The following is a 26,064-nucleotide window of genomic DNA, read 5'->3' as shown; positions in this document are numbered from 1 at the left end:
ACGCCGATACAGTTACCCTCTGGGGCAGAACAGATGCGCCTGTCATCGTGAGGTGAGCTGTACAGTCGATACAGCTGACCGCAATGATGAGGGAAGGAGCGCTCCTTCTCCATCATCCTCCTGTCAGCGTCTGACGTCGGCGACGCTGACAGCGGGCGCGATGAGTCACTGCCTGGCGCCCGCTGAGTGTGCCTATGGGGGGTGATGTCTTATACTACTGGATCTGCCTATGGGGGTACTGTCTTATACTACAGGGTCTGTCTATGGGGGGTCTGCCTTATACTACAGGGTCTGACTATGGGGGGTCTGCCTATGGGGGTGCTGTCTTATACTACAGGATCTGCCTATGGGAGTACTGTCTTATACTTCAGGGTCTGCCTATAGGGGTGCTGCCTTATAGTACAGGGTCTGCCTATGGGGGTGCTGCCTTATAGTACAGGGTCTGCCTATGGGGGTGCTGCCTTATAGTACAGGGTCTGCCTATGGGGGTGCTGCCTTATAGTACAGGGTCTGCCTATGGGGGTGCTATCTTATACTACAGGGTCTGCCTATGGGTGTGCTGTATTATACTACAGGGTCTGCCTATGTGGGTGCTGTCTTATACTACAGGGTCTGCCTATGGGGGTGCTGCCTTATACTACAGGGTCTGCCTATAGGGGTGCTGCCTATACTACAGAGTCTACCTATGGGTGCTGCCTTGTGCTCTAGAGTCTGCCTATGGGGGTGCATTATACAATATAGAGTAGGCCTATGGGGAGTGCATTATACTATATTGAGGACTATCTGGTGCATTATACTATATTGAGTACTATCTGGTGCATTATACTATATTGAGGACTATCTGGTGCATTATACTATATGGAGGCTATCTAGAGGGGCATCATACAGTGTGGAGATTACAGTGAGCGGGCCATCATACAGTGTGGAGATTACAGTGAGCGGGCCATCATACAGTGTTGGAGCCATCAAACAGTTTGGAAGCTACTAAGGGGTCAGTATACTGTGTATAAGAGAGCATCATGCTGTGTATAAGAGAGCTGTACAGGGGGAGACTCGGGACATTATTAAATGTAAAGTGGGCACTTATTGTAACAGGGGAACTCAGGTTACTGTGACTATTAAAGCGGCACACAGGGCAATATTACTTTCTAGGGGGCACAATGTGGGCACTGTTTTCTAGGGCACTTGCATCTGGCATTACTATATTATAGAGGATTGCTTTAGAATTTAGAGGGCAGAGAACCACACAGCAGGTGCAGTAATAGGGTCATACGGCAGCAGCGGCTCAGTATTGGAGTATCAGAAGGATGAAGAGTTTGTGCAGGTTGGGAATAGATATTGATGGCTGAAAATATGAGAAGTGAAACGTGTCTTTGTAGTATTCTCTGCAGACGACTCCTGGCTGGAAGAAGTTGTCATGTCGGTCTGGGCCAGATGGAAAAGAAGGGAAAAGTGAAAGATTCCATCAGAAAGAACGCCAGCGGTAAGTCATTATCTGTAACTGCGCTGTGATCTCTTTTATGTTCTGTAGGGCTGGTATCTACCACTGACCATATGGTGGTAATATCAGTGTTGGTCGTTATATAGAGACTAGATGGTGGCCCGATTCTAACGCATCGGATATTCTAGAATATGTATGTCATTTATTTATGAAGATTTCAGAATAATGCAATGAATACACAGGATTCAGCCGGCCGGGCGCAAACAATTAGCAAAGCGTGGTTCAAATTCCACGTCAATTCATGGCCGGACTGCACCTGCCGCTGATTGTTCGCGGACGGCCAGCCACGACCAATAAGTGAAGCCATGGCCAGCTGCAGGTTTTTGAGGGCCCCGGGCAAAAGAGTCTCACAGCCCATGTAGCATATAACACAGCCCACGTAGTATATAGCACAGCTCACATAGTGTATGGCGCAGCCACGTAGTATATAGCCCAGCCACGTAGTATATAGCACAGGCACGTAGTATATAGCACAGGCACGTAGTATATAGCACAGGCACGTAGTATATAGCACAGGCACGTAGTATATAGCACAGCTCACGTAGTATATGGCACAGCTACGTAGTATATAACACAGCCATGTAGTATCTAGCCCAGCCATGTAGTATATAGTATAGCCACGTAATATATAGCACAGCCACGTAGTATATAGCACAGCCACGTAGTATATTGCAGAGCCACATAGTATATAGCACAGCCGACGCAGCATATAACACAGCCCACGTAGCATATAACACAGCCCCCGTAGCATATAGCACAGCCCCCGTAGCATATAGCACAGCCCACGTAGTATATAACACAGCCCACATAGTATATAACACAGCCACGTAGTATACAACACAGCCCACGTAGTATATAGCACAGCCGACGCAGCATAACACAGCCCACGTAGTATATAACACAGCCCACGTAGTACACACTGTGTTCCAAATTATTATGCAAATAATATTTCCTCATATTTTCTCTAAATTACCTATCTGAATTGCAGTCATTGTTATTTTCCAGTCATCTACTATTCTAGTATAATTGCAATGTTTTGGAACAAACTGCCTATGAAAACACAATCTTTTTAAAAAAAATAAACACTCAAAATGCATGTTCCAAATTATTATGCACAGCAGAGTTTTCAACTTTTTTTTTATTTTGAACAAAAAAATGGTCAATTGTGAAGTTATAAGCATTATCAGCTTATTTCAAAATGAAATCAAACAGTTTTCAAGTGAAAACTTTATTCTAGGTGATGTTACATTTGCACATAGGACCCCTTGTTCAGAAGAAGCTTCTGAACTCTCTCGTCCATTGAATTTGTCAGTTTTTGGATGGTTTCTGCTTCAATTGTTTTGCATGTGGACAGAATACCCTCCCAGACCTGTTGCTTAGATGTGAACTGCCTCCCGCCATCATAGACACTCCTTTTGATGATGCTCCAGAGGTTCTCAATGGGGTTGAGGTCAGGGGAAGATGGTGGCCACACCATAAGTTTGTCCTCTTTTATGCCCATAGTAGCCAGAGATGCAGATGTGTTTTTTGCAGCATGAGACGGTGCATTATCATGCATGAAAATGATCTTGCTGCGGAAAGCTTCCTCTTGAACCATGGCAGGAAGTGTTGTTTTAGAAACTCCACATAGATTATGGAGTTCATCTTTAGGGATCATAAAGGGGCCAACAATCTCACTCCACATGATTCCAGCCCAAAACATTACTCCACCTCCTCATTGTTGGCGCCTTAGCCGTGTTTTCATGGGGTGTCCATCAACCAGCCATCCTCCACTCCATCCATCTGGACCATCGGGCGTTGCACGGCACTTATCGGTGAACAAAACAGTTTGGAAGTCAGTCTTCATGTATCGTTTGGCCCACTGGAGCCGTTTCTGCTTGTGTGCAGTGGATAGAGGTGGTCGACAGGATGGCTTACGCACAGCTGCAAACCTCTGAAGGACCCTGCATCTTGTTGTTCTGGGGATGTTGGAGGCACCAGCAGCTTCAAAAACTTGTCTGCTGCTATGACAAGGCATTTTTGCAGCGGCTCTTTTAACCTTACGCAATTGCCTGTTGGAAAGAGTCCTCAATTTTTCCTTATCAGCATGCACACGTGTGTGCTGGGAATCAGCTACATACTTCTTGATTGTGCGATGATCACGATGAAGTGTCTTGGCAATGTTGATTGTAGTCATGCCTTGACCTAAATACTCCACAATTTGTTGCTTCTCAGCAGCCGACACATCCTTTTTCTTTCCCATTTTGACCAAAAATGTAGGCTGCTTAATAATGTGGAACAGCCTTCTTAAGTAGTCTTGCCTTTATTTGGACACACCTGCCAAACTAATTTGCACAGGTATCTGCAATTGCTTTCAGTGATATAAAGAGCCCTGACACACATCACCATCAATGAGTTTAAATGACAAACAAAAAAATTCTAACCTTATCACTCCGAAACTCTATGTGCATAATAATTTGGAACAGTGAATAGCACAGCCCACATAGTGTAGAGCACAGCGACGCAGTATATAACACAGCCCACGTAGTATATAGCATTTTGGGCACCATATGCCTGTTAAAAAAAAGAATTAAAATAAAAAATAGTTATATACTCACCTTCTGGCGGCCCTTGGATCCAGACCAGGCCTTCAGCGATGCTCCTCGCGACGCTCCGGTCCCAGTAATGCCTTGCGGAAATAACCCGTGATGATGTAGCGGTCTCGCGACACCGCTACGTCATCATCTCACGAGACCGCTACATCATCACGGGTCGTTGTCGCAATGCATTCTTGGGACCGGAGCGTCAAGAGAAGCGGGAAAGGCTGGCGCGGATGCCGGAAGGTGAGAATATAATGTTTTTTTTATTATTATTATTATTATTATTTTTAACATTATATCTTTCTACTATTAATAGTAAAAATTGAAGCGGTGTTTAAAGGGAACCTGTCATCCCGGTTTTTGAAGATGAGCTAAAATAGCGTTAAATAGGGGCAGAGCTGGGCGTTACATTAGTGTCTTTGTGTGCCTTTATTACCCACCTATGCTGCTGAAATACCTTTGTAAAGTCGCCGTTTTCTGCTGTCACTCACGCTGGTCTGGTCCTATGGGCGTGGTGACAGCGCTGTTTCTCCCCCAGATCAGGCTCATCATTATGTTGGTGGCGTAGTGGTGTGCGCATGTCCAACAGAGAATATCCACTGCCCAGGAGATGAAAAAGAGCGCGATCTGCGCTATTCAGCCGTTTACCGGTGGGCGCGTCCATCTTTCCTGTGGCCGCGCGTGAGCAGATGGAGCGCTCTGCTGCCCGGGGCTTCAGGAAAATGGCCGCGGGATTCCGTGCGTGCACAGATGGAGATCGCGGCGGCCATTTTCCTGAAGCCCCGGGCAGCAGAACGCTCCATCTGCGCACGCCGGTAAGCGGCTGAATAGCGCAGATCGCGCTCTTTTTCATCTCCTGGGCAGTGGATATTCTCTGTTGGACATGTGCACACCACTACGCCACCAACGGAATGATGAGCCTGATCTGGGGGAGAAACAGCGCGGTCACCACGCCCATAGGACCAGACCAGCGTGAGTGACAGCACAAAACGGCGACTTTACAAAGGTATTTCAGCAGCATAGGTGAGTAATAAAGGCACACAAAGACACTAATGTAACGCCCAGCTCTGCCCCTATTTAACGCTATTTTAGCTCATCATCAAAAAACGGAGTGACAGGTTCCCTTTAAACCCCTTTCTGCCAGCTGACGGAATAGTACGTCAGCTGGCAGATCCCCTGCTTTGAGGTGGGCTCCGGCGGTGAGCCCACCTCAAAGCCGCGACATGTCAGCTGTTTTGTACAGCTGACATGTGCGCGCAATGAGCACGAGTGGAATCGCGATCCGCACGCGCCCATTAACTAGTTAAATGCCGCCGTCAAGCGCTGACAGCGGCATTTAACTAGCTCTCCCGGCCGGAGGTGCTCGCACCGCTGACCCCCGTCACATGATCGGGGGTCAGCGGTGCATTGCCATAACAACCAGAGGCAGGGGCGTAACAACAGTCCTGCGGGCCCCGGTGCGAACTTTTGAATGGGCCCCCCCCCCCCCCCCCAAAAAAAAAAAAATGATATACAGACACACGCATACAATGTTAAACTAAGAAGTAAATATCTATTGCAATTCCTTTATGTATGAGTGGTCGCCTATATACACTGCAGGGGCAGATAGTATAGAGCTTTATGTATGAGTGGTCACCTATATACACTGCAGGGCAGATAGTATAGAGCTTTGTGTGTGAGTGGTCACCTATATACACTGCAGGGGCAGATAGTATAGAGCTTTATGTATGAGTGGTCACCTATATACACTGCAGGGCAGATAGTATAGAGCTTTGTGTGTGAGTGGTCACCTATATACACTGCAGGGCAGATAGTATAGAGCTTTGTGTGTGAGTGGTCACCTATATACACTGCAGGGCAGATAGTATAGAGCTTTGTGTGTGAGTGGTCACCTATATACACTGCAGGGGCAGATAGTATAGAGCTTTGTGTGTGAGTGGTCACCTATATACACTGCAGGGGCAGATAGTATAGAGCTTTGTGTGTGAGTGGTCACCTATATACACTGCAGGGGCCGAATATCTGAGCTGGAAGCAGTGCATTCTGGGTCTAACAGGGCCAAGGCCGGATATATAATACACGTGGGGCGTCTCCGACAGGGTAAACCAGCTGTAACCCATCCAAGCCCGGTCATCTGCCTGCAGCACAGCACGCCCCTTATGGAGCGGGGCGGACATCCGGCATAAGATGACTAGTAGCCCGTACCTGAGCTGCAGGCCCCTCTCTTCGTCCTCATGGCCGTTCAGGACCCTCCGCAGCTTATCCATGCCTCCCTCTGCACGACACCACGCTCCACCAGTGACAAACCGTACAGCTGGCCACCTTCACGTCCTGTCACGTGATGACAACAGCATGTGACTCGCTTGACGGCAATCTCAGCCTGGTGTACGGAACTGCGACGTGCATGGCCCCTCCCCCACAGCGTGTACGGAAGCCCGTGGGTTCAGCCTAACACTGAATTTACAGGACGAAATGTGCAGCGTGCGCTCACGGAGATACCCTGACAAGTTGACCTCAGGTCGCAGAGGTCGCGGCGGCACCGGGCCCTCTTTTGGGCCCGGGCCCTGGTGCAGCCGCGACCTCTGCGACCCCGGTAGTTCCGCCCCTGACCAGAGGTCTCCGTGAGACCTCTATGGTTGTTGATGGCCGATTGCTTTGAGCGCCACCCTGTGGTCGGCGTTCAAAGTACACCTGCATTTCTGCTACATAGAGGTGATCTGTACTTCACCTCTATGTAGCAGAGGCGATCGAGTTGTGCATGCCAAAATTTAAAAAAAAAAGTGTTTAAAAATATAAAAAAAATAAAAAAATATATAAAAGTTCAAATCACCCCCCTTTCGCCCCAATCAAAATAAAACAATTTAAAAAAAATCAAACATACACATATTTGGTATCGCCGAGTTCAGAATCGCCCGATCTATCAATAAAAACAAAGGATTAACCTGACCGCTAAATGGCGTAGCGAGAAAAAAAATAAAAACGCCAAAATTACATTTTTTTGGTCGCTGCGACATTGCATTAAAATGCAATAACGGGCGATCAAAAGAACGTATCTACACCAAAATGGTATCATTAAAAACGCCAGCTTGGCACGCAAAAAATAAGCCCTCACCTGACCCCAGATCATGAAAATTGGAGACGCTACGGGTATCGGAAAAGCACACAATTTTTATTTTATTTTTTTTTAAGCAAATTTTGGAATTTTTTTTCACCACTTAGATAAAAAATAACCTAGACATGTTAGGTGTCTATGAACTCATAATGACCTGGAGAATCATAATGGCAGGTTAGTTTTAGCATTTAGTGAAGGTAGCAAAAAATCCAAATAAAAAACAAGTGTGAGATTGCACTTTTTTGCAATTTCATCACACTTGGAATTTTTTTCCCGTTTTCTTTTACACGGCATGGTAGAACCAATGGTATCGTTCATAAGTACAACTCGTCCCACAAAAAATAAGCCCTCACGTGGCCATATTGACGGAAAAATTAAAAAGTTATGGTTCTGGGAAGGAGGGGAGCGAAAAATGAAAATGAAAAAACGGAAAAAGCGCCGGGGTGAAGGGGTTAAATCCTGCCCCAATATCGCTGATTGGTCGTGGCTGGCCGGGCGTGACCAATCAGCGATGCGGGATTTCCGTTACAGATAGAAGTGGACCTTAGACAATTATTATATAGAGATTACTTTCAGTAACAGCGCGGTCATCTGCTGAGGTTCTCCTCCACTATTAGGGGGCGTCACCAGCTGTAATGAAGGTTACCTGGTTAGGGGCCCACTCAGGAGTTTCACCCCCCTGAACCAACACCCTAGCTACACCTCTGTGCAGAGCCAGTAGATGACGACGCTGAGGAGTCCGGACCTGCGGCCAGCGAGGAGAAGGGAGGATTATATGGAGCAATATATGGAGAATTATACGGGGCCCATTATATTGCATGGACGACTATAATGTCCAATTTCCGAGCTATTGATATCACTCATGTAATGTAAGAAGTGAAATCTTTTGCATTGTATAGTACCGCTATTTCTCTGCCGTATCTGTGCATCATGTATTGTGGTATGTGTTAAAGGGGCAACTGAGATTCTTTCACCCGGGACCCACAAAAACCTGGAGCCGGCCCTGTACTGAAGGGGTCAACGTCCCGCGCTCAGTAATGGGGAATCTCCAGCACCTACCTCCACCTGCAGAGCCGCACTCCACATATACGGCTTCTCTGTGCGCACAGGACCTGTGATGAGGTCACAGGAGGGGAGGAGTCAGGGGTCACATGATCAGGGGCCTCAGTGTATGCACAGAGTGCAGATATTGCTTCATCTGCATGCTATAGAGGCCATCAGCCTGCACAAAATGAGTGTCCCATAGTGGGACAAAGTGTAAAAGATAGAATGAAGTATAAAAAAAAAAATTTAATAATTGTAAAAATATATTTTTTTAAATAATAATAAAAAAATAAATATTCTATCATTAAATCAATATTTGAAGTGCGTCCTTCACCTGCGTGGAGGAAGTGAGCATCGCCCGCCGCAGGAGCATGGCAAGGTAAGAACTCTTTTTTTTTTTTTTTTTGAGAGCGGCGATCCAGGGGGAGGGGGAGGAGGGGGCCCGGGGCAGTATGCTGGACAAAGGGGCAGAGATACTGGACACAGGGGCAGAAAGCAGGACACAGGGGCCAGAATGCTGGACACAGGGGCCAGAATGCGACACAGGGGCCAGAATGCGACACAGGGGCCAGAATGCGACACAGGGGCCAGAATGCGACACAGGGGCCAGAATGCTGGACAAAGGGGCAGAGATACTGGACACGGGCAGAATGCTGGACACGGGGGCAGAATGCTGGACACAGGGGCAGAGATGCTGGACACAGGGGCAGAGATGCTGGACACAGGGGCAGAGATGCTGGACACAGGGGCAGAGATGCTGGACACAGGGGCAGAGATGCTGGACACAGGGGCAGAGATGCTGGACACAGGGGCAGAGATGCTGGACACAGGGGCAGAGATGCTGGACACAGGGGCAGAGATGCTGGACACAGGGGCAGAGATGCTGGACACAGGGGCAGAGATGCTGGACACAGGGGCAGAGATGCTGGACACAGGGGGCAGTATGCTGGACACAGGGGCAGAGATGCTGGACACAGGGGCAGAAAGCTGGACACAGGGGCAGAAAGCTGGACACAGGGGCAGAAAGCTGGACACAGGGGCAGAAAGCTGGACACAGGGGCAGAAAGCTGGACACAGGGGCAGAAAGCTGGACACAGGGGCAGAAAGCTGGACACAGGGGCAGAAAGCTGGACACAGGGGCAGAAAGCTGGACACAGGGGCAGAAAGCTGGACACAGGGGCAGAGATGCTGAACACAGGGGCAGAGATGCTGGACACAGGGGCAGAGATGCTGGACACAGGGGCAGAGATGCTGGACACAGGGGCAGAGATGCTGGACAAAGGGGCAGAATGCTGGACACGGGCAGAATGGAGATACGGGGTATGATGAAAGACATGGGGGCATGACTGGAGACAGATGGGGAAGGATTGGAGACAGATGGGGGAGAATGGAGACACAGGAGGCATGATTGGAGACAAGTGGCAGGATTGCAGACATGGGGACATGATTGGAGACACTGGGGGCAGAATTGGAGACAGATCGTGCAGGATCATGGGACAGGATGGATATGATGGAGACAAATGGGTCAGGATGGGGAGATCATATGGGGCAGAATGGATACTCATGAGGGCAGGATGGGAGAACATACGGCTGACGCCAGGAATGAGACACACGTTGGCCAGGATGGGGAATATTATTACCATAGGGACTAATTTAGGGATATTATTACTGCAGTGATGTATTTATTTTATTTTTTGAGGATACTGTTTTAAATGGGGGGGGGGGGGTCCTGTTACTGTGTAGAGTGATACTATGTCGCCTCTTTTTCTTCATGTGGTGTAATGTAGAATTTGGGAAAAATTAAGTAATGTGTTCTACAAGCGGAGCTCGAGATAACTGTTATTTCCTGCAGAGACGAAGAGACGAGTCCTGGCTGGATGAAGTGATGGCAGTCTGTGCTGGATGAAAGATGAAGGACTTCACCTAGAGACGTCACTGGTGAGTCAGTGTTACCTATACACTGACACTATACACTGTATACTATATACAGAGCTCCTGTATATAATGTCACTGGTGATCACTGTATTATCTGTACACAGACACTGCATACGAAGTACAGATCTCCTGTGAATACTGGCACTCGTGGTGATAGTATGGTGCTTTTTTTTTTATTACTGATCAGAATTGTAGTATTCAGTCACTATGTGGTGGTAATATGTGGTCTGGTCATGGTGTTGCGGTATTTGTTCCTTGTATGTGATATTATTGGTCATTTTAAAAATTGAAAAATAAATCTTTATTTTTATATAGCGCTAGCATATTCCGCAGCGCTTTACAGTTTTGCACACATCATAATAAATAAAAATATACCTAAATTGTATTGCATATTTTAACAAATATTTAATAGGTTACAGTAGAGTAGAGCCCGGCCAAAAGGGTCTACCATGTTATGGTGGCGGCTTAAAAAATCTTTTGGCCAAAACAAAAGCTGTCGGCTATATGTGTGATCTGGTGATGGGAACTGTTAATGTGTGATAGGTGAGAAGTGGAGTTTTTCCAAGAGAGAGCGGTGGGACTGTGGACAGTTTGAGGGGTGGAGCATGGAGGCGGGGCTGGGGTGGAGCCTGGGTGGAGTCTCAAGGGGGCCCTGAAAATTTTGCCAGTATGGGGCCCCGAAATTTCTAGTGGCAGCCCTGGGAATAACATGCGATCAAAAAGACTGATATAAATAAACATGGTACTGCTGAAAACGTCATCTTGTCCCGCAAAAAACGCGCCCCCATATAGCTCCAACACCAGAAAAATAAAAAAGTTATAGTCCTCAGAATAAAGCGATGCAAAAATAATTATTTTTTATATAAAATAGTTTTTATTGTATAAAAGCGCCAAAACATAAAAAAGATATAAAGGAGGTATCGCTGTAATCGTACTGACCCGAAGAATAAAACTGCTTTATCCATTTTACCAAGAGAAATCAAGCAAAATGCTACATGTGACATCTGAAATGTGCTTCGCTGACACTGAAAAGAATTCACGTAAGGGGTTAAAAGACAACTTGCGCTGATTTCAATTCAATCTGTTTTTGGAAACCGGATCAGAGAAGGAGTGCACTGTTCCCGGAGATACTGCAATAACGGGTCAATGTGTGGAGTGGACAGAGCAAGCTCTTCTTCCATCTCCCTGTTCCAAAAATCCATTTAATATATGGTCCCCACATAGAGGACGTATCAGATATTAAACTGATAAGAACAGATTTTTTTTTTTTTTTTGCTTCCCTCAGATGGGAAAATCTACGGTCCAGAAATCCAAGACCAAAGAAACATCCCAAACAGCTGCGTCAAATCCAAAACACAAAAGCTGTTCCCATCATCATTGGAAAATTCATTTTTTAAAAGACATAATACAGCATCAGAAAAAAAACAATCAAGAAGTATCTACAAGGTATCTCCACTTTTTCACCTTCCAAATTCCCTCCGCATCCACCTCCCCCTTCCTTTTCTTATCCCACAAAAAACAAACATATATCTTCCCCAAAATCACCTTCACAGTATTTCTAACTTCAATATGCAGCACCCCAGAGTCCTGGTTGTTGCAGTACTGTGGCTCCGCCACTACGGGGAGCTATGGTGCGTCTGATTGCACTAGGGAGTTTCTCTGATCAGGTACACTCACACCACACTTCACACTCCGGCCACCAGGGGGGGTGGTCCTATCTAGTAGGCCACTCCTCACAACTCTGGTAAAACTGGGGGTTGGACAGGAAGACAGGGAGAAGTAGCTGGGAAGAGCTAGTGAGAGGACCTGTCAGGGATGGGATCCTGGCAGACTCCTCAGAGCGGAACTAACCAGTAAACAACGGGAATACAGAAAAGGAGAAATACCAGAAGGGGTCTTGCTGTTAGACCGAGGCAACATCCTTCTGAGGCGCAAACAGTCGGTGGCCGGAACGCCGAGCAAGTAAGAGACTTTAAGTACATTGCAAACCACGGCAGGGCAGCTAACTACAGGTTGGCTGTCTCACTTAACACCTAAGCAGACAACGGAGGCAGCTGTGGGAGAGGGGCGACTCTAGGGTCCCGGAAGAACTCCAGGCCTACCCCGTCATACGGGTGCGTCCTACCATATCAACTGGAGGACGGAGAAGGAACAGTAGAGACAGAAAGAAACAGTTGTGAGGACTATCCCGGGAGCTCAGCAGGGAAGAACTACAACACACAGCGCTAGAAGGTAGATACTGATTCCCACCTGTAAAGAGAGCTCCTGATGTGTCGTTGGACCGGCCGGTCTCTGAAAACCCAGTTAACAGCGCTCTGGACTGAGGTCTCCCACATCTTCAGTAAAGAGGTAAAGAGACTGCAACCTGGTGTCCTCGTTATTTACCGCGACCTGCACCCCACAACTGCACCGCTATACCACCGTTAACAGCACCTATTTCACCGGACGTCCCCCACTGACGGACAGGGCCACGGACCGGGTCTAGCCACCGTGACAACCCCAGGACTGAGATCCCAGAGGCCCGGCTCCGGGTACCCCTCGGCCCTGCGGCGGTGTGGGGGCGCGCCGCAACTTGGCGTCACGAACAGGATCTACTTAAGCCTGAAGAATCAGGTCATGTGTGCCTAGAGACTGTGATTTGTCGTGCTTGAACTGTACTTTATTGAGAGAACTGTGTGCTACTGCTTGCCGCGGAAAGTTACCGCCAAAATTCGCCATTGCCGCGCGCGGAGGGAGGAGCCTTAGCTACGTGGGCGGGATCGGCCAAAAGAAGCGCGGAACGGAAAGCGCGGTGAGACGCCAATCCCGGAAGAGGAACTCCGACCTCCAGCAGGTTAGTGGGAGGAAGGGACGGCCATGTCCGAGTCGGGAGGAGAGGAGGTGGCGGTCGCAGCCGCGGACGCAGGGGCAGCTCCGGTCCCCGCAGCGGGCGAAGCCGCGGCCCTAATACCGCCACTGGCTGCCGCAGAGCCCGCTGCCCCCATCAGCCAGTCGGACACCGCCGCTAACGCAAAAGCCATAATGCCCTTCTCCATGCCCTACCTGCCCGGAGCGACCTGGCTCCCACGATACTCTGGGGAGGCGCATACATTCACTGACTTTAAAGAAGGGCTCTGCAGCCTACTCGAGTTCTATCCCCTAACCGAGCCTCAGAAGGTCCATATGATAACCGGTCAACTCTTTGGGGCGGCTCTGAGAGAAGTGAAATCCTGGCCCGCTGAGGATAAAGGAACTGCACAACAGATTTTTGCCAAGCTTAAAGCCACCTTTGATACTCGCACTGCCACAGAGATTAAACTGACTTTCTATGGATGCAAACAGAGGTCGCAAGATAGCTTACGGGACTATGCCCTTAATCTCCAGGAAGCGATGCGGGCCATTAAGCAGAGTGACCCCGGCAGCATGCAGGATGAGGATAAAATCCTGAAGGAGCGGTTCATCGAGGGGCTCCTGTGCAGTCACCAGCGGGGCCAATTGCACTTCCTGGCCATGCAAAATCCAGACTTGACTTTTGCGCAGTTTAAAGATAAAGCTATCCAGGCATTGCAGGAGCGGCAGCCCAGCCGCGCAGTGCCACCCAGGCGCCCCGCTCTCACCTACCACCAGGAGGTGGCATCGGATACCTCAGTTGCCGCGGAGGCCGACGCCCAGAGCTTCGAGGACGACTCCCCTGCAGGACTCCGTCTCCAGATGCAAGAGCTAACCAAGAGCGTTGCTGCCCTGGCCCGGACGGTGCAGTCCCTACAGGAGGCCCCCAAAGAGAAGATCCAGTTGGCTTCCAGCCCGGAGGATGTCCCTTGGATGCGACGGAGGAGGACTCCGCCGACCAGGAGCCGGCCCGACGATCGCTTCCACCAGGATGGACGACCCATCTGCCGCCGCTGTCATCAGGTGGGCCATCTTGCAAGGTACTGTCCTTTAAACGAGCAACCCCTGGGGCAAAGGGCCAACCCCCAGGAGTAGGACGGTCAGGCCCGCAGCATTGGAGAACCAAGTATATTGGAGGACGACCAGTTCTCCCTGTAGTGATTGATGGAATCCCCTTGAATGCTTTGCTGGACACCGGTTCTCAGGTGACGACTATACCTTACGTGCTCTACAAACGGTATTGGGAGGACGCTGATATTACTCGTGGCCCTGACGATGATTTCACCATAATCGCCAGTAATGGTCAGCCGTTGCCACAAGTGGGGTATAAGGAGGTCACCATCAAAGTGGGGCGGGTGGAATTGAAAGCCCAAGGGATTGTGATTATAGATATTGATCGTCGAGAATGTAATCCCATGATGACTCTTGGTACTAATGTTATAGAAAATTGTCTTGCAGAAGTGATTGTTTTGTTGCAACAGGTGGCAGAAAACGCTGGCCACAGTGAGCTACGTGCCCTGCAGAAGGAAATCAGAGCTCTGATGCAGAGACAGCAGGTAGAGCTGACTGGGGGTGAGATTGGTCGTGTCACTGTAAGTGATTCAAACCCCATCGCGATACCTCCCAAGAGTGAAATGTTAATATGGTGTCGAGCAGCCATAGGCCTCAGGGGTAAGGACTACCAGGCCTTGGTGGAACCTGTATATTCAGACAATAGGCCTACTGTTCTGACAGCCCGGGGGGTGGTTGACGTCCGACAGGGGAGAGTGCCCGTACGTGTCCTCAATTGTGGGGAGGAGGAGGTCCACCTAACCAAGTATACCACGCTCGCCAAATTGTTCACTGTCAATAATAGTGTAATACAGACACCTGAACCCTTGGTCCCGTCAAACGTGGCGGAGAACAAAGGTCTGCAGAGCACTCGAAAGACTGGTGTCGGGAACTGCATGTGGGCACTGACTCCACCCCGTCTCATCAAATACAGGGGGCTTACAGGGTGGTACACGAGTACGAGCAGGTATTCAGCAAACACCCCTCAGATTTTGGGCAGGTGAAAGGGATCCAACATCACATCCCCACGGGAGATCATCGACCCATAAAAGAGAGATATCGCCCTGTACCCCCAGCTCATTACCAGTGTGCCAAGGACATGTTGCGGGAAATGAAGGAGGCTGGGGTGGTGAGAGACAGCTGTAGCCCCTGGGCAGCTCCGTTAGTCCTCGTTAAAAAGAAAGATGGTACAATGAGGATGTGTGTTGATTACAGGCAATTGAATCGCATTACACATAAGGACGCATACCCACTGCCCAGGATAGAGGAATCTCTGGCTGCTTTAAAATCTGCTAACTACTTCTCTACCTTAGATCTCACCAGTGGGTACTGGCAGGTTCCTGTAGCGGAGGCGGACAAGGAGAAGACGGCCTTCACGGCACCAATGGGTCTCTGCGAGTTCAACTACATGCCCTTCGGACTGTGCAATGCTCCAGGAACGTTCCAGAGGATGATGGAGTGCTGCCTAGGACACATGAACTTTGAAACTGTGCTGCTGTATTTGGATGATGTCATTGTCTTCTCTAAGACCTACGAAGACCATCTGAAGCACCTGGCCGAGGTGTTCGAAGCCCTGTCCAAATTCGGCTTAAAGGTGAAACCGTCCAAGTGTCATCTGCTCAAACCTAAAGTGCAGTACCTGGGCCATGTGGTGAGCGCTGAAGGAGTGGCCCCAGACCCCGACAAGGTCACAGTGATCAAGGACTGGCCAAAGCCTAGTGACCTCCACGAAGTCCGGCAGTTCCTCGGGTTGGTAGGTTACTATCGGAGATTCATTAAGGATTTCACCAAGAAGGCCGCACCCTTGCAAAATCTGCTGGTGGGCCAACCAAAGAAGACCAAGGGGAGGAAAACCCCCTTTGATTGGAACGAAGAGCTGGAGGAATCCTTCACCTGTTTGAAGTCGGCACTGACGGGAGAAGAGATACTGGCTTACCCCGAATACGATCAACCGTTTGTGCTGTACACAGATGCCAGTAATGTGGGATTAGGAGCCGTGCTGTCCCAGGTTCAGAACGGCAAAGAAAGGGTGATCGCTTACGCCAGCAGGAAACTCCGTCCCACGGAAAGGAACCCTGACAACTATAGTTCCTTTAAGCTGGAATTCCTGGCCCTCGTCTGGGCAGTGACAGAGAGGTTTAAGCACTACCTGGCCTCCGCGAAATTCACCGTCTTCACGGACAACAATCCGCTAACGCATCTGGGTACTGCCAAACTCGGGGCTTTGGAACAGCGGTGGATGGCCCGGCTGTCCAACTATGATTTCACCATCAAATATCGGGCAGGACACCAGAATGCCAATGCCGATGCTCTGTCCCGAATGCCCAATCTACCAGAAGTGGGAGAAGACCCGGAGGCACTTGAAGAGGTGGAGCTGCCTGCCTTCCATCGCCCCAAAGCCACTCAGAACTCTCACCATGTGAAGAACAGGCACAAGAACCAACCAGATGCCACGCTGAATCCCCTGCCCCACCACGGATGGGCAGAAACCCAGGATAGTGACCCCGCGGTCCGTCAGGTGAAGGAACTCTTGACGCAGGCTGGGTTGCACCCTGGCCCAGATGATCCACAAGAAACTCAACAGCTGTGGAAGGGGAGAAGCAAACTGTTTATCCATGATGGCAAGTTGTGCAGGAGGAGCATCGACCCACGTACTCATGAATTGGTGTGGCAGATAGTGGTGCCAAGGCGAGATGCGCCCATGGTTCTGGGAGCCTACCATGATGGAGCCGGACACTTCGGATGGAGGAAGCTGGAGAAGCTGCTCCGAGGGAGGTTCTATTGGATTGGCATGAAGAGAACCATTGAGAAGTGGTGTCGAGAGTGTGGTCCGTGTAGTCTGCGAAGGAAGGACCGTGACAGTCAACGGGCTCCCCTGCGGCCTATCATCACCAAACGGCCGCTCGAACTGGTCGCGCTGGATCATGTGAAGCTGACGCCTAGCCGGTCGGGCTATATCTACGCCCTTACCATCGTGGACCACTACTCCAGGTTTTTGGTGGTTGTGCCTGTCAAGGATCTAACAGCTAGGACTGCCGCCAGGGCCTTCCAGCAGCACTTTTGTAGACCCCATGGCTACCCAGAGAAAGTACTGACCGATCAGGGGCCTGCATTCGAAGCGGAAGTGTTCCAAGAATTCTGCCAGTTGTACGGGTGTAAGAAGATCAGAACTACACCGTACCACCCCCAAACCAACGGGATGTGCGAGAAGATGAACCAGGTAGTAATCGATTTATTGAAGACCTTGCCTGTGGAGGAACGGAACCTGTGGCCGACAAAGTTGCCTGACTTGGTGGATATGTACAACCACATCCCAGTAAGTTCCACCAACTGTACTCCAGCGTACCTGATGCGAGGAAGGTCTAGTCGGTTACCCGTTGATCTGGACATGGGGGTCCTAGTACCCGAAGATACCTCGCCGGAGGCAGATTGGGATACAGAAAGGCAGCGAAGATACAGCGAAGTACAGGAGTGTGTGGAGAGAAGTCTCGCCCAGGCTAGGCAGAAACAAGAAAGGGACTACAATCAACACGCTCCTGCGATTCCCCTGTCACCTGGTGAGCAAGTGCTTAAACGAAAGAGGAGGTTACACAAGCTTGATGACCAATGGGAAGCGGAACCGTATACCATCTTGCCATCCGACTTCGACAACACTAAGGTCTGTCTCATCAGCAAGGACAGAGGGGAGACCTCGACAGCGGTATCCAGGGATCACCTTAAGGTCTGCCCCGATAAGTTGAAAGAGAGGGGCACGGCCCCAGAAATCTCCCCGCCGGTGGAAAAGGAGAAGATGTTCCATACTGTCCTTGGTGACTTTCCCCAGTCCTGGACTCAGATAAATCAGGCCATCGCGGTACCTGTTCTAACGTTTCCACAGCCGGACCCACCAGAAACAATGGTGGTACCAGATCATCCGGTCCCGCAACCTCAACAAGCCTTGCCTGAAGAAACCATGCCAACCGTTGAACCGGCAAATCCTCCCTCTGCTATCAGTGAGCCTGCCGTACCCACTGTTGATAGCAGCAGCTCTGAGAGCCCCAACCTGCCAGTGCTACCCAGACTCACTAGAAGTGTAGTTAGAAAACAGCGCACTACACCAGCGGTAGCAAACATAGCGGGCCCTGTTAGACCAATAGCAACCCCTGCGCTGCGAAGGTCCACACGCAGCACTCAAAATCAAACTCCCCTCCGCTACAAAACTTGGAGGTATTGATAGGGCTGCTATGTAATTGAAAATGTTTGTATGCATATCCTTTGTTACAGGTTTTTAAATGGACACTAGAGTAATGGACGGTGAATTGCTCAAAAACTTCCACAAGGGGGGCCCCTTTGTTTACCCGGGGTCCCCGCTGTTTCAACCACTGAACTGAGAGTCATAAACTGTGCATGACCAAACTTTCGCAACGTTCAAGAATCCTCACCTCCCGTAAAGGGAAGCTCTGTTATGTTCAATTGTTATGCTATTTCAAAAATTTGTGTGTTTTCTGTTAACATGTATTATTGTTCTTGTTTTCCCAGTCCCGGAGTACTGGATTTAACCGGGGGGGAGTGCAGCACCCCAGAGTCCTGGTTGTTGCAGTGCTGTGGCTCCGCCACTACGGGGAGCTATGGTGCGTCTGATTGCACTAGGGAGTTTCTCTGATCAGGTACACTCACACCACACTTCACACTCCGGCCACCAGGGGGGGTGGTCCTATCTAGTAGGCCACTCCTCACAACTCTGGTAAAACTGGGGGTTGGACAGGAAGACAGGGAGAAGTAGCTGGGAAGAGCTAGTGAGAGGACCTGTCAGGGATGGGATCCTGGCAGACTCCTCAGAGCGGAACTAACCAGTAAACAACGGGAATACAGAAAAGGAGAAATACCAGAAGGGGTCTTGCTGTTAGACCGAGGCAACATCCTTCTGAGGCGCAAACAGTCGGTGGCCGGAACGCCGAGCAAGTAAGAGACTTTAAGTACATTGCAAACCACGGCAGGGCAGCTAACTACAGGTTGGCTGTCTCACTTAACACCTAAGCAGACAACGGAGGCAGCTGTGGGAGAGGGGCGACTCTAGGGTCCCGGAAGAACTCCAGGCCTACCCCGTCATACGGGTGCGTCCTACCATATCAACTGGAGGACGGAGAAGGAACAGTAGAGACAGAAAGAAACAGTTGTGAGGACTATCCCGGGAGCTCAGCAGGGAAGAACTACAACACACAGCGCTAGAAGGTAGATACTGATTCCCACCTGTAAAGAGAGCTCCTGATGTGTCGTTGGACCGGCCGGTCTCTGAAAACCCAGTTAACAGCGCTCTGGACTGAGGTCTCCCACATCTTCAGTAAAGAGGTAAAGAGACTGCAACCTGGTGTCCTCGTTATTTACCGCGACCTGCACCCCACAACTGCACCGCTATACCACCGTTAACAGCACCTATTTCACCGGACGTCCCCCACTGACGGACAGGGCCACGGACCGGGTCTAGCCACCGTGACAACCCCAGGACTGAGATCCCAGAGGCCCGGCTCCGGGTACCCCTCGGCCCTGCGGCGGTGTGGGGGCGCGCCGCAAATATTCTTCCTCTTAAACACATACACATTTCTCACATCCCATAACACTTCCTTTATACATGCAAGCATCACCCACAACACTCTCTCCTTCACTCCATCACACAGCCCTAAACCAAACATGAACAACTCAAAGGATAAAAAATTCACACCACACAATTCTTTGCACAAAGGACCCATTCTACCAATCACTTCTCTAGCATACTGACAATTCCAAAACATATGTATTACACTTTCACTCCCACCACAACCTTCTCTCGGACACATCTCACTCCTCACTAGGGTTGAGCGAAACGGATCGTTCATTTTCATAAGTCGCCGACTTTTAGTAAAGTCGGCGTCTCATGAAACCCGACCCGATCCCTGTGTGGGGTCGGCCATGTGGTACACGATCTTGGCGCCAAAGTCGCGTTTCGTATGACGCATTTAGCGCAAATTTTACAGCCAATGAAGGAGCGTGGGCAGAGTGATGGCATAGGGGTTAGGGCGTGCACGTCTATCATCATTTTATCGCTTGTGCGCAGTAGCGATTTGGAATGTGCAAAACGAAATTTTCTGTGCTGGGACGGAGGAGAGAGAGAGAGAGAGCGAGAGAGCGAGAGAGCGAGAGAGCGAGAGAGCGAGAGAGAGAGAGAGAAAAAAAAAAAAAAAAAAAAAATCCCCGTTGACGTGCATAGGGTTTCGTGTTCCGGCCGATCCTCGACTTTGCGCAGTAATCGGACGATTTCGCCCGACTCGACTTTTCCAACAGTCGGGTTTCGTGAAACATGACTCGACCATAAAAAAGTCAAGGTCGCCCAACCCTACTCCTCACTAAACCCCTATTTCTCTGAAACTCTCTTACTGGTAAAACTCCATGCAATGACTGCCACACAATTTCACTCTGTCTATTTGTCATATCATCCATCCGTACTTTCTTCCACACTTTTTGCACATCAGCCCCTCTAACCATATTGATGTCACACTCTATCTCTCTACACTCAATCATCCTATACACAGCCTTCTTCTTTTCCATCAATCTTACATCCACATCACACAACTCACACTTAACCAAAAACTTATAAACCCACACATACCATACCGGCACCTCAAAAGCAACAGGACACCTCAAATCCCTTTCCCTCCATTTTAACCTAAACAAATACGCTCCAAACAAATACCTACACATAGTTGAAAACTTCCCATCCGCCCTAATCACTTTCAGCACAAAAACAACAATATTCACACCAAAGAAAACTTCCAAATTTGGAAAACCCAACCCACCTTTCTCCAATCTCTTTACCAAAATATCTCTCCTAGCCCTCTCCATTTTCGAATTCCATAAAAACACAAACAGAATCCTATTCAAACTCCTCACACACATAGACCCTGGTGGAAACACTACTGCTATATACAAAAAAATCGGCAACACCACACTCTTAATAACTAAAGATTTCTCAACCTCCAAAAACACAATTTCCGCTCAACCTTCTCTTTCGCATCACCCCAACTTTCCTTCCCATCCAATGTCTCTGAAAACTTCACACCCAATACTTTAATAGGCCCATTAACCACATTCACTCCAACATCCCTACTTAAAACACCATTTCCAAAAACCTTACACTCACTCTTTTCCCAATTAACTTTAAATGCTGACGCACCACAAAAAAAGGACACTAATAACTTCACCCGCCTCACCGAACATTCAGAATCGCACAATACACACACATCATCCATATAACCACTAACCTTCCACTCCCTACCCCCTCCACCCGGCACATGCACACCCCGAATCACCTTATCTTTCCTCAGCATACAAAGCAAAGGTTCGATTGCACAAATAAAGGCCACAGGGGATAAAGGACACCCCTGCCGAACTCCGGAAAAGACATTCACTCTCCTTCCCACAAAACCATTCATCAAAACACAACTGTAAATATCTTTATATAAACTCCTCACTCGCCCAACAAAATCAGCAGGAAAACCCATTCTTAACAACACTCTAAACAAAAACCCATGCGATAATCTATCATACGCCTTCTCAAAATCTAAACTCAACAAAAACACACTCTTCTTTCGCCCCATACAGTCCCATAAACAATCTCTCAGCATACACACACAATCATGTATACGCCTCCCAGGTACCGCACAACACTGTTCATCCCCAATCACACTCTCTATCACATCACGCATCCTATTCGCCATTAACTTTGCATAGATTTTATAATCGCAATTTAATAATGTTATCGGCCTCCAATTTCTCAGACTCCTCAAATCCCCCTTTTTAGGTATCAACACAACCATCCCCGCACGCATACTCTCAGCCACCTCCATATTTGCCCACATATACTTAAATACATCCACAAAATCATTACCAATCACATCCCACATCACTCGATAAAACTCTACTGGGAGACCATCCTCCCCTGGCGTCTTATTTAGCGCCATACTATTTATTACCTTCCACACCTCATCACTAGTCACCTCACACATCACACTCTCCCTTTCCGTCTCAGTCAACTTACTCTCTAACATACCTAACACATCACTCTCCAAACTCTCATCCCTCCACTTCACTGCATACAACTCCTCATAAAACTTAGCCACCTCTTCACACATATCCTCACCACTCACTTCTCTTCCATCCTCCCCATTCAGCACACTCATACTCTGTTTCTTCCCAAACACCTTTTTAAAGAAAAAACGTGAACATTTCTCATCATGTTCCATTTTGTCAACTTTTGCTCTAAAAACTATACTCTTCCCTTTTTCTAACAAAAAATCATTAATTTCCTTTTTCACCTGTAATATTTCCTCTTCCACCTCCATCCCTCCTTCCCTCAACTTATACAATACACTCAAACGTGCATTCAACCTAACAAAATTCTCTCTTTTAATAGCTGCAAACTTATACCCTAAACTTCTAAAGAACATTTTTGTTTGTCTCTTCACCCAATCCCACCAACCACAAACATTCCCAAAACCCTTTTTACACTCACGCCACCCTTCATACCGTCTTGCATACTCCTTTCTCACATCCTCACTCTCTAACAACTTCACATTTAACTTCCACAACCCTTTCCCAAACACTCCATCAACCTTTATGTCCAACTCACACTTCATACACACATGATCAGAAAACAAAACATTTTCTTGCTTATAATCAACAGCAATTATATTTTTTGAAATAAAGCAATAATCCAACCTAGACTGCACCCTTCCACTCTCAGAAAAAAAAGTATTCAACACAGGACTCACATTACACACACGCTGCATATCACTCAAATCAAAATCACTCACTAACTCCAACAAAGCTTTCCCTGACACATCCACATTCACTTTCCCCATATCACAATTCATATCCCCCACAATCACTACAGGCATCCTCCCTGGCACAAAAAGCTTGACTTTTTCAAATAAATCCTTACGCTCATTCTTATCAACTGGCGCATAAATATTTATAACACAAAACTTTACATTCCTATACTCAAAATTAGCCAAAATACACCTCCCTACCTCAATCACCAGATAGTCACTCAAAGCCACTTCCCTCCCTTTAACTAAAATTCCCACCCCATCATTCTTATTGCATGCACTCCCTGACCACACAGACGCACCATAAGACCATTCATCCCCTTTCACACCATCCACTACCCCACATTCCTGTAGACAAAAAATAGATGCATTTTGCATAGCCAAAAACTCAAAAATTGCAGCTCTTCTAACGTTACTTTTAAAGACTCTAACATTTTGTGAAATTATACTAAACCCCATATTACAAAAAAAACACACTTCAGCTAAAATACTCAAGAAATAAAAGCCTTTGGCCTAAGCCAAAGCTCACAAGAGAAAAAAAACAACAGCACATTTAGTGCACTATATAGCAACACTATCCAGCATCACCACTATCCTCCTCCACCATCTGAATCGAACAGCAAGTGTCTGACCCACTGACCTCACCACCCTCACTCCTCCTTCTCGCAGGACCAGTCTTTCTCAGAGGAGCACTGCTCTCCACCTCCTCGCTGTCTCCATCATCCTCCCGCCGGCTCTTCTTTGCAACTCTATCGTCATCTGAAACAAACTCTTCAATATGTTCAGGGTTAGACAGGTGCTCAGGGCTATCAACCTCAGAAATCTGCGCATCGCTCTCCGCGGCGTCCATTGCCTCACTAAAGGCCATCATTTCAGGCAACTGCACCTCCATTTCAGGAAACTGCGCCTCCACCTCTGCAACTGCCTTCCGAAACTCCTTCTCTTCCCTCCTCCACTCCTTTTCCTTCTTTTTCTTCTTCTTTTCCTCCTTTTTTTCCTCTTTCTCTGCCGTATATCTCGGCCTCAGACTCACACTCTCTGGATCTGGAGGGGGTGTGGCTCTACTTGCACTCCGCCTCCTCCCCTCTTCTTCCTCCCTCTCTCTCTTTGCAAGTTCTTTTGCAACTCTTGCCCTTTCCCTCCTATCCAACTCTTCCTCCATCTGCTCCTTGTCCGACCGCCTAGGTGCACTCTTGGGGCAGTCCTTGTACATGTGGTCACCACTCCCACACACATCACAGGTCTTAGGCGAAGGGCATTGATTAGCAGTATGCCCCTCTTTCTTACAGTTACGGCAGCACTGTCCTTTGTTGCACTCCGCCTGTATATGCCCAAAAGAAAAGCATCTCCTACAAAATCGGGGCTGTCCTGGGTAGGTCAAAAACCCTCTATGACCTGCCACAGAAAAGTTTGCAGGAGGGTGTCTGAAACCCCCCACACAGTCAGGGTCCCTTCTCAACTTTACTCGGTAAACATATTTACAATTGAAAATTCCCAAAATATTGACCTGCCGCTCTCCTATTTTCACATAGTCACAGTATTGAGAGAGAAAGCTCTGTAACAACGCAGGATCTGTAAAGGGGTTATACACCGTGACAGTTACCTCCTTTTCCTGCAGTCCAAACAAGGGTATCCAAGCAACTCCATCAAGAATAGGATCATCAGCGTTGTTCCGAAGCCACTCGTAAACATTCAGGCAAACATCCTGATCCACAAAAGTAACATCATAGTTACCTTGCCGAGGGAACTCGTTGCAGCTGAAGATTTCCGTTCGTTTTGCTCCAGCTTTTCCCTCAATAACATCCCGAATGATGAAAACAACGGTGTTCTTCCTCACGTTGCTCGGGTCCACGGTCATCCGAATCGAATTCTTCACGAAATTCATTGTTGAAGATCTGTCGGTATAGGATACCACAGGAAAAAAAGATTCCACCACGAGGGTCGTCAGCCACAGACAAGGCCTATAGCCTGGAGATCGCAACCAGATGCAAGGGGACTAAGCCGACTCCCCAATAGCAGCAGGGGGGTGAAGTCCCACCAGAGGTGAGACAATCCACCCAGGCACCTCTCAGCCAAAACCAAGGCAGCAACCGTAAGGTCACTGCACTTGATCTTAGCCAAAAGGCCGAGAAGCGATAGTGGGCACGCTGTGCCACGTGAGCCGCACCAAGGCCTACAACCGACACCCATTGTGGAGACCTAGCAAAAGATTGCGGCAGAGAAGACATTTTCAGAAACTCTGGGTGTATTCTCAATGACAGTTCTGGTGTGGGTGTGTGGGGGGGTAGGTGGCTGTGTGGGGGGGTAGGTAGGTGGGTGGGTGGGTGTGTGTCTGTGTGTGTTCGTTGAAGCGGTGCAGAACGCGTTTTGAATCTGCATAACTCCGCCTACCTACTTTGACCACACCCTCCAGCCCCATTGTGACAGCACATGAATGTTCCGGGCTAAGATTCTATCTACTGCAGGCAGCGCACCTGGTTGGTGAAAAAGCATTAGAATACTCCTCACACAGGTGTAGATGAACAAGACAAGCATATCGAAGATCAGCACAGGCACCATTGTAACTTATTTCTTTTTTTTTTTAAAAAATGCATATAATACACCACATTGAAAAGTCGGTGGTCCACAAGAGGGAGACAATGTTTCAAAAAAGAATTCATGCGCGGTCGGTCACAACAATGCAGTAGGTATGGCAGAACTACTCCTTGGATACTTCAATTGAAACGCCACCAAGTACTGACAGCAGCAGGGGCCTAATTTGGTAGATGGCACAGTCTATTTGCAACACTGTTACAAAGGCCTAATACAGGCCTACATCTTAGCACATCTTATTATGTATCTTTATTTGCATACATATATACAGTACACCTATTATACCATCATATACATTTCATACTAAAACATTCCATACAGAGAAGTGCCATACCTGCTCCGCTTTATCCTCTCCTAGTCTCTTCTTGTCATATAAATACACAATAAAAAGCCTAGATAAAAGAAGTTTGACAGCATCATTTGGCAATACATCAGTTTTTTTTAAAAACTAATAGATTCCGCACATCCCATATTACTTCCTTTAAAATTGTTAGGAAAACCCACATCACTCTTGCATTTTGTTGTCTGTCAAAATCCTGCCCG

The 26,064-nt window shown here is 48.3% G+C and overlaps 1 protein-coding gene and 1 non-coding gene across 2 annotated transcripts in view; both read right to left on the bottom strand.

The window, feature by feature from the left end:
• The window catches only part of LOC143768002 (uncharacterized), a 579,067-nt gene that overhangs the window by 25,328 nt on the left and 527,675 nt on the right, over nt 1-26,064 (bottom strand). The window contains exon 1 of the mRNA XM_077256621.1: nt 8,252-8,293. Coding sequence (XP_077112736.1) covers nt 8,252-8,278 — 27 coding nt within the window. The 5' untranslated portion in view covers nt 8,279-8,293. Of the gene's footprint in view, nt 1-8,251 lie in introns of the transcript that reaches the window.
• LOC143770696 (U2 spliceosomal RNA) lies at nt 11,277-11,470 on the bottom strand. The gene has a single exon (XR_013214707.1). It is a non-coding gene; the product is annotated as a U2 spliceosomal RNA (small nuclear RNA).

Source organism: Ranitomeya variabilis, chromosome 4, assembly GCF_051348905.1.
Source record: "Ranitomeya variabilis isolate aRanVar5 chromosome 4, aRanVar5.hap1, whole genome shotgun sequence".
NCBI lineage: Eukaryota > Metazoa > Chordata > Amphibia > Anura > Dendrobatidae > Ranitomeya > Ranitomeya variabilis.
This window is presented reverse-complemented; position numbering and strand designations above follow the sequence as displayed.